Source organism: Paramormyrops kingsleyae, chromosome 17 (assembly GCF_048594095.1).
Source record: "Paramormyrops kingsleyae isolate MSU_618 chromosome 17, PKINGS_0.4, whole genome shotgun sequence".
NCBI classification, from domain to species: Eukaryota; Metazoa; Chordata; class Actinopteri; order Osteoglossiformes; family Mormyridae; genus Paramormyrops; species Paramormyrops kingsleyae.
In genome coordinates this window covers 12,036,792-12,050,435 of record NC_132813.1, presented here as the reverse complement: position 1 = coordinate 12,050,435, position 13,644 = coordinate 12,036,792, and the positions used below count along the sequence as shown (strand labels likewise).

Below are 13,644 nucleotides of genomic sequence, written 5' to 3'. Positions count from 1 at the left end.
CTTTGGTTTTGTCAATCATATTTATGAATACAATCGGCCAACCAGTTCTGCATTCACGTATTCAACCAACTGAATATTCCAAAAATAAATATTTTTCACCCAGAAAGTTCCAAAACGCAAAACTTAAATTTGCCACAAGCTGAGCACTACGCTGGAAGTGTAATTTGGGTAGGGGTAGCTGAAAAGTAACGTGGCTTCGTTCATTTTTCCCTACCCGTAGCGTTCTGGTTTGCCGTATCGGTAAGGATGAATGCCAGATACTCTCATTTCTCGCTAACTTGCACTTCTTTATTGTGCTGATTACGAAGGACGCTGGTTAAAATGTGGTAGGCCTATATGATCTTTAGAGTTAAGGCAGAAAAAAATAATATTTTACATGATCAAGTAATTTATTTCCCTGCTGTATTTTCCCTTGCTATTTGCAGTGTATTAGATATCACAAGTAATCTACAGATTACATGGGGGGGGGGTCCTGGGACCAATTCCCCATGGATATGAGGGGGCCGACTGTATAACCATACTGCCTATATCTTTCTGTTTACTATTATTATTATTATTATTATTACTATTATTATTATTATTATTATTATTATTACTACTACCCTTCGACAACTTGTACATGTTGGCAATTCCTTCCAATTTGTGGGTAACCTTAATACGATAATTCGTATTAACACCAGAAAAATTTGAAGAAAAGAAGCTGTTTTTTTGCTCATTTCATAAGTCAGTAACAAATAGTCTTCTACATTGTAAGATTACGCATTTCTCCTTATTTATTTTCATCTGCAATTTAACTGATAAAATGAATTAAATCTAGTGGGTGCTGGTCAGAATTATAACACATTGCCCATAATCTAGTGACAGGTCATTACCACATTAGTTTCACTAACTATAGTGGGGCACAGCATAAGTAAAGAAAGTTTACTGTGCAGTGCTTTAGCATTTAGAGTATCACACACAACCCAGTGAAATGAAACTAAAATTACCCTTGCCTCCATTAAAGAGAAATAAGCAGCATATACCCAAATACTTTATAATACAGATATATATCATTTTAGTTCCTTGCACTTCAATTCATCAATTAGAACAACATGAATTACCTGGAATCCAGTCCAAAGTTACTTCTTGTAACTGTTAAATTAACAAAAGGATTTTTGTCTTGACTTTATGTTACTAGACACTAAACATGGATGTTGCAGTCTGTGAAGCCTTTAGAATTGTCGTTATTATTTCTGGATATTTGACTTAAAATGTAATCAGATCTTCTTGCAAGTAATAAAAATAGAGAACCCAGTAAAAATAGCACACAAAATGTTACACATACAAAATTATGCAACGCATAACACATATGGAACACATACTGTATGTGAGGCTGTGCTTTCAGTAATCCCCTTGAGCTGCAATAACTTCAACCAAAGGTAACACTTAGGCCATTCATTTGAGACTTATAAGGGCATTTGGCATTAATGAGGAGATGTTTTCCTAATTGTAAAAAGCTGAGATGCCCAAATATTTAGGATACAGTCAATCAAAATACTTTTTTTCTCAAATGTCGTCTTATAACTACGGGAAAGTAAACTCTCTGCCAGGAATGACTGAATTAATTCATTTTGAATTCTGACTTACCATTATGACATATGTTTTTGAAAATATTTTGATGTACACATTAATGATCTTTCACGTTGTCATTTTTATTATTTTCAATCTTTTGCATGCTTGCACACTGCTACGTGTTCTTGTGCAGTGTACACTCCTATGTACACGCCTATGTGCAGTGTACACGCACTGTGCATGTGCCAATGTAGAGGCATGTTACTATCTTGATAACACACCCTAACACAGCTAAATAACAGTGACCATTGACTTTACACCAGGTTTTTGTTGGTCAATAACACAATCACATTCCGCTGGCTGAAGATAGCGATGTGCCAACAAAACACCTGATTCCGCCTCATTTTAAGACATAAGATATGCTCATGTGTGCTCAGATGGGCACGAGTACATTTGCTATTTAATCAATGTGGGTACTAGACATCAAAGCGACAGATGCATTGGGTTAATGCTAGCAAAGACATTTGGGTCACACCTGGCGCCACTTTGCACCAGGTGTAAAACAGGGCCCAATAACTCAAAAACTGTTTGATACTGTAGATCCTTTTCGGATGCATTGCGTGGGTGACGAATTGGAAGGGATCAAATGTTTATAAACCCCAAAAATGACATACTGCTGCATAGTGGCAGCAAAGGGAAGGGTGAGAACAGACCACATTTGACCTTGCGAATGTGAATTGATGGATCTTATTACTGCTTTGGAAAAACAATATCCTCCTGAGACCGAAAGAAAAAAGTGTCCGTCAATTATAGGTTATTTGTCTTTGGAGGAAATAAGACATCTTACAATTTAGATTTTTTCAAATGTATTTTTACTTTTAATTTCACAGCATGTCCCCTTCAGTGTACAACAGGAATAAATACGTTTCCTTACATCAGTGAAAAGATAGATGCAAAAACAACATGTCCACTACAATGGACATAAATGAATGGGTGGGGTCTCAGGTAGATATATGGAGAAATGTGAACACCTGATTTCATTTTCAGACAAATTGATAGAAAAAAAGATAGAATCACACTGGCAGCAAAAGAAGAAAACACAGTAACTCTAAAAGTGTTTTACAGATTTTTTTCAAACATGGTATGGGTGAGAAACTCCTTCCTTCTTGAGGCTTTTCCACATCAGAACTGTCCTAGATGTGGAGAAGACAGTGAAGGTGGACTCATCAGAGAACAACAAGTTTCACATTGTCCACAGCCCAAGATGTATGCTACTGGCACCATTGAAACAGATGTTTGGTACGAGTGACCAAAGGTTTGGCAATAGCAGCCCGACCATGAATACTGACCCTGTGAAGCTACTGACCAACAGTTTTGGTGGAAACAGGACAGTCAAGGTGCACATTTATTCTGCAGTGAGGTGTGCAGCTGTAGTTTGATGTTTTTTGGATACAGTCCGTGTTAGTGCTTGGGGATCCCTTTCAGATAGCTTCCTCCTGGGTGCACAGTTGGATGTGATCCATTCTTCATGGTGGTATGCCGACATTACCCTGGATACCGTGGCTCTCGATACACCACAAGGACATGCTGTCTTGATCACAGATGTGCCAGCAAGCCTAGCACAAACAATTTGTCTGATATTTCACCTATTATGCTCCTGCTGGATTTTATTTCAAGATATGCACACCCCACCCCCACACCAATTGTGACAGGACTGCATTATATGACAGGAAGAGGGGGTAAGAAAAACAGGTGTTATAATTAAGAACAAACAAGGCTCTTTATATATAACGAAGTTTATGTTTAACATTACTTTTTAATTAGTTGTTTGTTAAATTCTGGTGCACCATTTCTGATCTGCAAAAAACATATTGTCCGTGGTGCGCCAATATGAAAATTTTAACTAATACTGATTTCCCTGTTACATTTTTGTCTAATATCGCCACTTGACAAGCAGAAGAGCTGGGGGTGAAAGCTTGTTGCATCATGTTTTTTCATTAATCTACAGGCCTAAATTAAGATTTCATAATAAATTGTAAACAGACTACAGGTCAGTACTTTGAAACCTCATCTAAGTGATGAACAAGCCGATGAAATCCCTCATCCTCTACTATGGAAAATGACTGATCCTGCAATCAATCATTTTCTTTTTTTCAATAGTCTTTAGCTCTGGCGCTTCTAACTTTGAATACTGATAAAGTTTATATACTGTCCGATATTGTACATATCTACATGTTTGTTCCAATTTTATTTGTAATGCAAAATAATAGAGAAATATATTGTTTAAGACACATGTGAGACAATTATGATCTCGATTCTGAGTGAAAAAAAATCATGATTCATAGTTTAGGCAGAATCGAGCAGACCTACTCATCTTATGTTTCTACTGCAGACATAATGAAGTGAAATTTTTTTTTTTAATTTTAGCCAAATAAGAAGTCTGACAAAGGTATGCACCTACAGGCACCCATTTATGTTATACAGTATATACATATGCTAGGATGCAATACAAGTTAAAAATGTATATTTTTCTCAGTACTTGTTAGGCCTGAGGGTGATCGTTTTCCAGTTGCTGGTTTCCATAGTTACCAGCTGCTTCTAATTACACTGCACGAGGTGGGAAAGTTAAAGGCTGGAAGTGCAGTTCAGCAGGTTATTCTGAGTCTGAATGCTTGGGCTAGGTAGGCTGTGTAATATCATAGGCCATGCAACTGGTTTCTAGCTGAGTTCCATCTTAGTCCAGTTAGTGGGTTTTTGTAGTTGAATGATGGCTCTTGGACTTACTTTAACGTAAGTTGTTTAACAAAAAGCTATGATGAACTGTTGTACTATTGTAAGGTTTTAACTGTGCTGATGGTCACTGGCCTTTCGCCTCTTCTGCAGGGTGCTTTACATGTTAGCAGTCTGCTACAATGCTGTAGGACTAAGTAAGTGTTATGGAATGTTTACTGGTGGGACTGGTTGGAGAAGCCTTAATGAGGTTAATCTACTCATTGGCATGATTGTAACATTACAGGTCTTGTGCCTTTTGCCCCCAGGTGTTGGCTTTCATATTCCTACAAAATATGACTGGCATACTGGATCTGCTGGCAGCAGCTCTTGGCCTAGGGAGTTGCAAGTGGTAACAACCACTTGTGGTTCTGATCAAGGCAAAGATTCCTACCCCACTGGTCCAAGGCCAGGGTCTTGGCAAGGCTTAACTGGTATCCAGGGAGTAGGGTCTCAGAAGGGCTATCCTGCTGGCCAGGGGCTTGCATTGCAGCAAGGCTTTACTGTTGCCCAACAGCCAGGGTCTCAGATGGGCTTCTCCACTGACCAGGGCCTACCTGGTGTCCAGCAGCCAGTGTTGCAACCGGGCTTCCCCGCTGGCCAGGGCCTACCTGGTGGCCAACAGCTAGGACCACAGCAAGGCCTAACTGGTCTCCTTCAGCTAGCATGTCAGAAACGCCTCCCTGTTGCTCAAGGCCTAGCTGGTGTCCAGCAGCTGCAGTCTCAGAAGGGCTTCCCCACTGGCCAGGGGCTAGTGTCTCAGCCAGGCCTAACCCCTGTCCAACAGCTAGGGTCTCAGAAGGGCTTCCCCACTGGCCAGGGGCTAGTGTCTCAGCCAGGCCTAACCCCTGTCCAACAGCTAGGGTCTCAGAAGGGCTTCCCCACTGGCCAGGGGCTAGTGTCTCAGCCAGGCCTAACCCCTGTCCAACAGCTAGGGTCTCAGAAGGGCTTCCCCACTGGCCAGGGGCTAGTGTCTCAGCCAGGCCTAACCCCTGTCCAACAGCTAGGGTCTCAGAAGGGCTTCCCCACTGGCCAGGGGCTAGTGTCTCAGCCAGGCCTAACCCCTGTCCAACAGCTAGGGTCTCAGAAGGGCTTCCCCACTGGCCAGGGGCTAGTGTCTCAGCCAGGCCTAACCCCTGTCCAACAGCTAGGGTCTCAGAAGGGCTTCCCCACTGGCCAGGGGCTAGTGTCTCAGCCAGGCCTAACCCCTGTCCAACAGCTAGGGTCTCAGAAGGGCTTCCCCACTGGCCAGGGGCTAGTGTCTCAGCCAGGCCTAACCCCTGTCCAACAGCTAGGGTCTCAGAGTTGCCCCACTGTCCCAAATCTAGGCTCTTTGCAGCATTACCCTAGTGTCCAGCCTGCTTCTGGTTCTGTTGGCCGCTATGCTTCTGCAGTATTTGTGGACTCTGCAAGGCTAGGGTCTCAGAAAGGTTTCCCTGCTGGCCAGGGCCTACCTGGTGTCCAGCAGCCAGGGTCTCGACCAGGCTACCCTGCTGGCCAGGGCCTACCTGGTGTCCAGCAGCCGGGGTCTCAGAAGGGCTTCCCTGTTGGCCAGGGTCTAACGTCTTGGCAAGGCCTACCTGGTGTCCAGCAGCCGGGGTCTCAACCAGGCTTCCCTGTTGGCCAGGGTCTAACGTCTTGGCAAGGCCTACCTGGTGTCCAGCAGCCGGGGTCTCAACCAGGCTTCCCTGCTGGGCAAGGCCTACCTGGTGTCCAGCAGCCGGGGTCTCAGAAGGGCTTCCCTGTTGGCCAGGGTCTAACGTCTTGGCAAGGCCTACCTGGTGTCCAGCAGCCGGGGTCTCAACCAGGCTTCCCTGCTGGGCAAGGCCTACCTGGTGTCCAGCAGCCGGGGTCTCAGAAGGGCTTCCCTGTTGGCCAGGGTTTAACGTCTTGGCAAGGCCTACCTGGTGTCCAGCAGCCGGGGTCTCAGAAGGGCTTCCCTGCTGGGCAAGGCCTACCTGGTGTCCAGCAGCCGGGGTCTCAGAAGGGCTTCCCTGCTAGCCAGGGTCTAACGTCTTGGCAAGGCCTACCTGGTGTCCTGCAGCCAGGGTCTCAGAAGGGCTACCCTGCTGGCCAGGGCCTTCCTGGTGTCCAGCAGCCAGGGTCTCAACCAGGCTACCCTGCTGGCCAGGGCCTACCTGGTGTCCAGCAACTGGGGTCTCAGAAAGGCCTACCCAGTGTCCAGGGACAAGGGTCTCAGCAGGGCAACTGCAGTAGTGGGCCCCTATTCCAAAAAGCTGTAGGGTCTTGGCAGGGCTATCCCAGTGTCCAGGGCCTAGGATCCTTGCAGGACTCTGGCACCTCAGCCAGTTTGGTTTCTAACAAGGTTCCTGGCTTTGTTCAAGCATCTGCTCCCCAAGCTGCCTCAGGTCTGGGTAGCAGTGGGTCTGTAAAGCAAGTGTACCATCTTGGCTCAGCATCTGCTCAAAGTGCCTTGGCCCCTTAGAAGCAGCTGGTTGCAGCATTTTATTCCAGGTGAGCCAAAGCTCTTGTATCATGAGTAAGCTTCCATTTGGGCAACTGACATGCAATCTATGTTCTATTCCAGGGAACTAATCTTCTAGCTGAACGTTGAGCTGGAAACTGAAGAATGACTTGACTGTGCCTTCACTGCTCTTCAGTCCTACTTGTTTTGTAGGCTTTCATCCCAGCCTGGCAGCTCTTCCATTGACTTGTGCATTTAGGCTTCAAATAAACTCATTTAATGTGTAATTTGTTTCATGGTTCTGTGGGTCATGATGGCAGAATGGGCTCAAAGGTGTACAGTACCTTGCTTGCAAACCTGAGTTGGTGGTAGGAGGTGTCAACATTTGCAAGAAGTGCTACCATTGGCCAGTGTATGCCTTACAAAATAGTGTGGCACTGCTGGCACCGGTGATATTGGACAAAATTATTTTGGAATTCAGTCTATAACTGCACTTTAAAATCATAGTGCCAGCAGTGAAACTAGCCAGCTTATTAGTGGAGTAACTTTATTGTAAATGAGAACCACGGGTTCAATAAAATATTGTTGCTTTCGAGTGGTGAAACCATCAGGTGGACAGTGAAGTTCAGTTATTAGCTGACTGTTCTATTGTGCGATTCTTAAGACACTAATGGGTACCCAAAGGGATAAAGTATTTCACAATACATTTAGCTTATCACTTAGTGCATCGCAGTTACAAAACATTTGCGTAGTTTTACACAACGCGTTGACACTAGAATTCCATGTCAATGCATTTTCCTAATTAAATAGGAGTTGCTGATGTAATCAAGTTATATTCTCCATTCATAGTGGTAACTGCAGTTTTACAGTACAAAGGTCATTACCATATGAGTTGCATCACAATGTACAGTATAATTTTAAAAAATCACTTGAAATTACTGTATTTTTGACTTGGTCTTTTAATGTTAATTTATTCTTTTGGGGGGATTTTTTGTGCTTTTCCATGTTTTGATATCTTTCAAGCAACCAGCCCTCCAACAAGCGTATGCTCGGTTGTATCGTTTTATTTAATTTAGCATTATTTGTGTATAATTAAAGTTAATTTAATTCTATATTCTTGATCACTGAAAACCATTTAAAAATTGAAAATTCAGTGTTTCTGAGGTTTGAACAAATTACTTGTGTTTACATTACTTTAAATGGGGAAAAATTGATTCAGGTCACAAACTTTTCAGGTCACGAACTGAGTCCTCGAATGAATTAGGTTTTTGAGCTGAGGTAATACTACTGTATATATTGTCCATAAATATCGGTATGTTAACGGATATATCGTGCATATCTACATGTTTGTTCCAATTTTATTTGTAAGGCAAAATAATAGAGAAATATATTGTTAAAGACTCGCCTGAGACAATTCAATCTCGATTCTGAGTGAAAAAAAATCATGATTCATAGTTTACGCAGAATCGAGCAGACCTACTCATCATGTTTCTACTGCAGACATAATGAAGCAAAAAAAAAATTATTTTAGATAAGTCTGACAAGGGTATACACCAGCCAAGCACCATGTATGTTATATATACATATGCTAGGATGCAGTACAAATTAAAACCATATATTTTTCTCAGTACTTGTTAGGCCTGAGGGTGATCGTTTTCCAGTTGCTGGTTTCCATAGTTACCAGCTGCTTCTAATTACACTGCACGAGGTGGGAAAGTTAAAGGTTGGAAGTGCAGTTCAGCAGGTTATTCTGAGTCTGAATGCTTGGGCTAGGTAGGCTGTGTAATATCATAGGCCATGCAACTGGTTTCTAGCTGATTTCCGTCTTAGTCCAGTTAGTGGGTTTTTGTAGTTGAATGATGGCTCTTGGACTTACTTTAACGTAAGTTGTGTTTAACAAAAAGCTATGATGAACTGTTGTACTATTGTAAGGTTTTAACTGTGCTGATGGTCACTGGCCTTTCGCCTCTTCTGCAGGGTGCTTTACATGTTAGCAGTCTGCTACAATGCTGTAGGACTAAGTAAGTGCTATGGAATGTTTTTACTGGTGGGACTGGTTGGAGAAGCCTCAATGAGGTTAATCTACTCATTGGCATGATTGTAACATTACAGGTCTTGTGCCTTTTGCCCCCAGGTGTTGGCTTTCATATTCCTACAAAATATGACTGGCATACTGGATCTGCTGGCAGCAGCTCTTGGCCTAGAGAGTTCCAAGTGGTAACAACCACTTGTGGTTCTGATCAAGGCAAAGATTCCTACCCCACTGGTCCAAGGCCAGGGTCTTCGCAAGGCTTAACTGGTATCCAGGGAGTAGGCTCTCAGAAGGGCTACCCTGCTGGCCAGGGGATTTCATTGCAGCAAGGCTTTACTGTTGCCCAACAGCCTGGGTCTCAGATGGGCTTCTCCACTGACCAGGGCCTACCTGGTGTCCAGCAGCTACTGCCTCAACCTGGCTATCCTGCTGCTGAAGGCTTAGCATCTCAGCCAGGCCTAACCCCTGTCCAACAGCTAGGGTCTCAGAAGGGTTTCCCCACTGGCCAGGGGCTAGTGTCTCAGCCAGGCCTAACCCCTGTCCAACAGCTAGGGTCTCAGAAGGGCTACCCTGTTGGCCAGGGTCTAACGTCTTGGCAAGGCCTACCTGGTGTCCAGCAGCCGGGGTCTCAGAAGGGCTACCCCGCTGGCCAGGGGCTAGTGTCTCAGCCAGGCCTAACACCTGTCCAACAGCTAGGGTCTCAGAAGGGCTACCCCGCTGGCCAGGGGCTAGTGTCTCAGCCAGGCCTAACCCCTGTCCAACAGCTAGGGTCTCAGAAGGGCTTCCCCACTGGCCAGGGGCTAGTGTCTCAGCCAGGCCTAACCCCTGTCCAACAGCTAGGGTCTCAGAAGGGCTTCCCCGCTGGCCAGGGGCTAGTGTCTCAGCCAGGCCTAACCCCTGTCCAACAGCTAGGGTCTCAGAAGGGCTACCCCGCTGGCCAGGGGCTAGTGTCTCAGCCAGGCCTAACCCCTGTCCAACAGCTGGGGTCTCAGAAGGGCTACCCCGCTGGCCAGGGGCTAGTGTCTCAGCCAGGCCTAACCCCTGTCCAACAGCTAGGGTCTCAGATGGGCTACCCTGTTGGCCAGGGTCTAACGTCTTGGCAAGGCCTACCCGGTGTCCAGCAGCCGGGGTCTCAGAAGGGCTACCCCGCTGGCCAGGGGCTAGTGTCTCAGCCAGGCCTAACACCTGTCCAACAGCTAGGGTCTCAGAAGGGCTTCCCCACTGGCCAAGGGCTAGTGTCTCAGCCAGGCCTAACCCCTGTCCAACAGCTAGTGTCTCAGAAGGGCTTCCCCACTGGCCAGGGGCTAGTGTCTCAGCCAGGCCTAACCCCTGTCCAACAGCTAGGGTCTCAGAAGGGCTTCCCCACTGGCCAGGGGCTAGTGTCTCAGCCAGGCCTAACCCCTGTCCAACAGCTAGGGTCTCAGAAGGGCTTCCCCACTGGCCAGTGGCTAGTGTCTCAGCCAGGCCTAACCCCTGTCCAACAGCTAGGGTCTCAGAAGGGCTTCCCCACTGGCCAGGGGCTAGTGTCTCAGCCAGGCCTAACCCCTGTCCAACAGCTAGGGTCTCAGAAGGGCTTCCCCACTGGCCAGGGGCTAGTGTCTCAGCCAGGCCTAACCCCTGTCCAACAGCTAGGGTCACAGAGTTGCCCCACTGTCCCAAATCTAGGCTCTTTGCAGCATTACCCTAGTATCCAGCCTGCTTCTGGTTCTGTTGGCCGCTATGCTTCTACAGTATTTGTGGACTCTGCAAGGCTAGGGTCTCAGAAAGGTTCCCTTACTGGCCAGGGTCTACCTGGTGTCCAGCAGCCGGGGTCTCAGAAGGGCTTCCTTGCTGGGCAAGGCCTACCTGGTGTCCAGCAGCTGGGCTCTCAACCAGGCTTCCCTGCTGGCCAGGGCCTACCTGGTGTCCAGCAGCTGGGGTCTCAGAAGGGCTACCCTGCTGGCCAGGGCCTACCTGGTGTCCAGCAGCCGGGGTCTCAACCAGGCTTCACTGCTGGCCAGGGCCTACCTGCTGTCCAGCAGCCGGGGTCTCAGAAGGGCTACCCTGTTGGCCAGGGTCTAACGTCTTGGCAAGGCCTACCTGGTGTCCAGCAGCCGGGGTCTCAACCAGGCTTCACCGCTGGCCAGGGCCTACCTGCTGTCCAGCAGCCGGGGTCTCAGAAGGGCTACCCTGTTGGCCAGGGTCTAACGTCTTGGCAAGGCCTACCTGGTGTCCAGCAGCCGGGGTCTCAACCAGGCTTCACCGCTGGCCAGGGCCTACCTGCTGTCCAGCAGCCGGGGTCTCAGAAGGGCTACCCTGTTGGCCAGGTTCTAACGTCTTGGCAAGGCCTACCTGCTGTCCAGCAGCCGGGGTCTCAACCAGGCTTCCCCGCTGGCCAGGGCCTACCTGCTGTCCAGCAGCCGGGGTCTCAGAAGGGCTACCCTGTTGGCCAGGGTCTAACATCTTGGCAAGGCCTACCTGGTGTCCAGCAGCTGGGGTCTCAGAAGGGCTACCCTGCTGGCCAGGGCCTTCCTGGTGTCCAGCAGCCAGGGTCTCAACCAGGCTACCCTGCTGGCCAGGGCCTACCTGGTGTCCAGCAGCTGGGGTCTCAGAAAGGCCTACCCAGTGTCCAGGGACAAGGGTCTCAGCAGGGCAACTGCAGTAGTGGGCCCCTATTCCAAAAAGCTGTAGGGTCTTGGCAGGGCTATCCCAGTGTCCAGGGCCTAGGATCCCTGCAGGACTCTGGCACCTCAGCCAGTTTGGTTTCTAACAAGGTTCCTGGCTTTGTTCAAGCATCTGCTCCCCAAGCTGCCTCAGGTCTGGGTAGCAGTGGGTCTGTAAAGCAAGTGTACCATCTTGGCTCAGCATCTGCTCAAAGTGCCTTGGCCCCTTAGAAGCAGCTGGTTGCAGCATTTTATTCCAGGTGAGCCAAAGCTCTTGTATCATGAGTAAGCTTCCATTTGGGCAACTGACATGCAATGTATGTTCTATTCTAGGGAACTAATCTTCCAGCTGAACGTTGAGCTGGAAACTGAAGAATGACTTGACTGTGCCTTCACTGCTCTTCAGTCCTACCTGTGTTGTAGGCTTTCATCCCAGCCTGGCAGCTCTTCCATTGACTTGTGCATTTAGGCTTCAAATAAACTCATTTAATGTGTAACTTGTGTCATTTGTTTCATGGTTCATTGGGTCATGATGGCAGAATGGGCTCAAAGGTGTACCTTGCTTGCGAACCTGAGTTGCTTGTCAGTGGCAATGACCATTGGCGCAAAATGGCCTGAATCTATCCACAATCTGCAGACTCGCAGAACCTGTGCTGTACTACAGCATGAGCTGAGGATGAAAGTCACAGCCCTGTTCAGTAATGTATAAAGTCTTTCCATGATTCACTCTCCACATGTGGAGATCCTGGTACTCATAATGATCTTTGCTACTGTAGTAGTGGCTCTTAACTCTTTGTTTTAGTTAGCTATCATTACTAGAATATAGTGTAGTAGAACCCCCCCATATCCACTGCTTTGGTAACTGCAGTCTCAATGTAATTTATAAATTAAACTTCATCATAGGTATGTAAGTACACAGGAAAAGTAACTTAAAGTGTTTGCAAATACCCACAGTTTCAGATCCTATGTGGATATGAGTGTGCTACTGTATATAACATGAGTTTGCTAAAGTTCATATCAGCGCAGGGTTGCCAACTTTGGTCTGCTGGCTGGGGTGAGATTTTCAGTTCAAGACATGTCTGCATACACATGCACATGCATTTACATGTACTGTATGTAAAAGTTTTATTAGCTTAAGTCTGTATGGTTTAGAAACTACCACAAAGCTTTTGATATAGGTAATTTTATGTTTATTACAGAATAATATAGATTTTCCATGAGACCTCTTGCGTGAGAACCTGAACGCATGAATATCATGCCAGGTGATGCCTGATTAGAGAGATCCATGAGAGCATAACGCAGAGCTCATAAATAGTTCAAACATAAAATGTGAAAATGCCCACGGTAGATTTCCCTAGTCTATAGCTTACCGTGAACTACCTGATGCCAAGTAGCGTAATGCAGCATCCAGTCTCTCTGAAACACCAACAGGTGACTTGTGTGCGTTCAGGTGATGAATATGAGAAAAGGTGCGATACACCAAATTCTCAAATCCGGCTCTAGATATCCGAAAATATATTTGATGCCTTTCCTTGTCGACCCGGTGCATCTCCTTCACCAACATGGAAACTGTCACACAATCACGCCCTGTTTAGAAGCCTGACAATAGTGTTTTTGTTTTCCTATTCTTTTTTTGTCAAGGAAGAAGCTGACAACAGAGAAGCTCTTCCTCCTCACTATCCATATTGCATGCGCACAATATGTTTCCTCTACGACACATTGTGCGCAACTGCAAAGTGCGCGGCTTGACCGGAGAAGTATGAACATTTCTGTGCGTGCATACGCGGTGTGCGTGTGCGGAGAAGTATGAACCAGCCTTTAATGTATCTATTGCAGTTCTTACTGTTATGTCACAGAAAATATTGGCCCTAGTGCAAAGGAGAAATAAATAGAATTGAAAAATATAAACATATAAAAATATAAATAATGTTAATGACATTTTAATATGTGTATATTAAGACATACACAAAGAAATACAGGTAACCACCTAATTGCTGGGGAAAGGTTCTGCAATTTGGCATGTACTGTACTGTGAGTAGAATGTACAATAAGTGAATACAGTAGGTACCATTTCAGAGTTACATGTCACAGCATTTAGGTAGGAACACATTAAGTGGCTTTCACATTTCCAGTTAATCTATCAAGTGCTGCTAGAAATTTTAGCGGATGAGAGGAGTGGAGGAGTAAAGGATGAGATGGGAGGGGGATTTGCTGCTGTTCCAACA

General features: G+C 46.3%; 3 protein-coding genes across 5 annotated transcripts in view; all 3 read left to right on the top strand.

The window, feature by feature from the left end:
• lsamp (limbic system associated membrane protein) overlaps nucleotides 1–13,644 on the top strand; it is a 299,410-nt gene that overhangs the window by 246,610 nt on the left and 39,156 nt on the right. The window lies entirely within an intron of this gene.
• LOC140579036 (uncharacterized) lies at nucleotides 4,182–11,916 on the top strand. 2 transcript variants are annotated; one of them, XM_072701348.1, is made up of 5 exons: nucleotides 4,182–4,341; nucleotides 4,435–4,478; nucleotides 4,590–6,350; nucleotides 10,731–11,679; nucleotides 11,753–11,916. In XM_072701348.1, the coding sequence occupies exons 1-4, from the start codon at nucleotides 4,316–4,318 to the stop codon at nucleotides 11,648–11,650; spliced, it is 2,751 nt and encodes a 916-aa protein (XP_072557449.1). In that variant the 5' UTR covers nucleotides 4,182–4,315; the 3' UTR covers nucleotides 11,651–11,679; nucleotides 11,753–11,916. The 2 variants fall into 2 exon arrangements, with proteins under 2 accessions (XP_072557449.1, XP_072557450.1); XM_072701349.1 differs by lacking the exons at nucleotides 10,731–11,679; nucleotides 11,753–11,916 and adding an exon at nucleotides 6,869–7,032 and having other exon boundaries at nucleotides 4,590–6,795.
• On the top strand, nucleotides 8,454–10,532 carry LOC111844109 (uncharacterized). The gene is made up of 4 exons (XM_072701278.1): nucleotides 8,454–8,627; nucleotides 8,723–8,766; nucleotides 8,880–10,372; nucleotides 10,509–10,532. The coding sequence occupies exons 1-4, from the start codon at nucleotides 8,602–8,604 to the stop codon at nucleotides 10,530–10,532; spliced, it is 1,587 nt and encodes a 528-aa protein (XP_072557379.1). The 5' UTR covers nucleotides 8,454–8,601.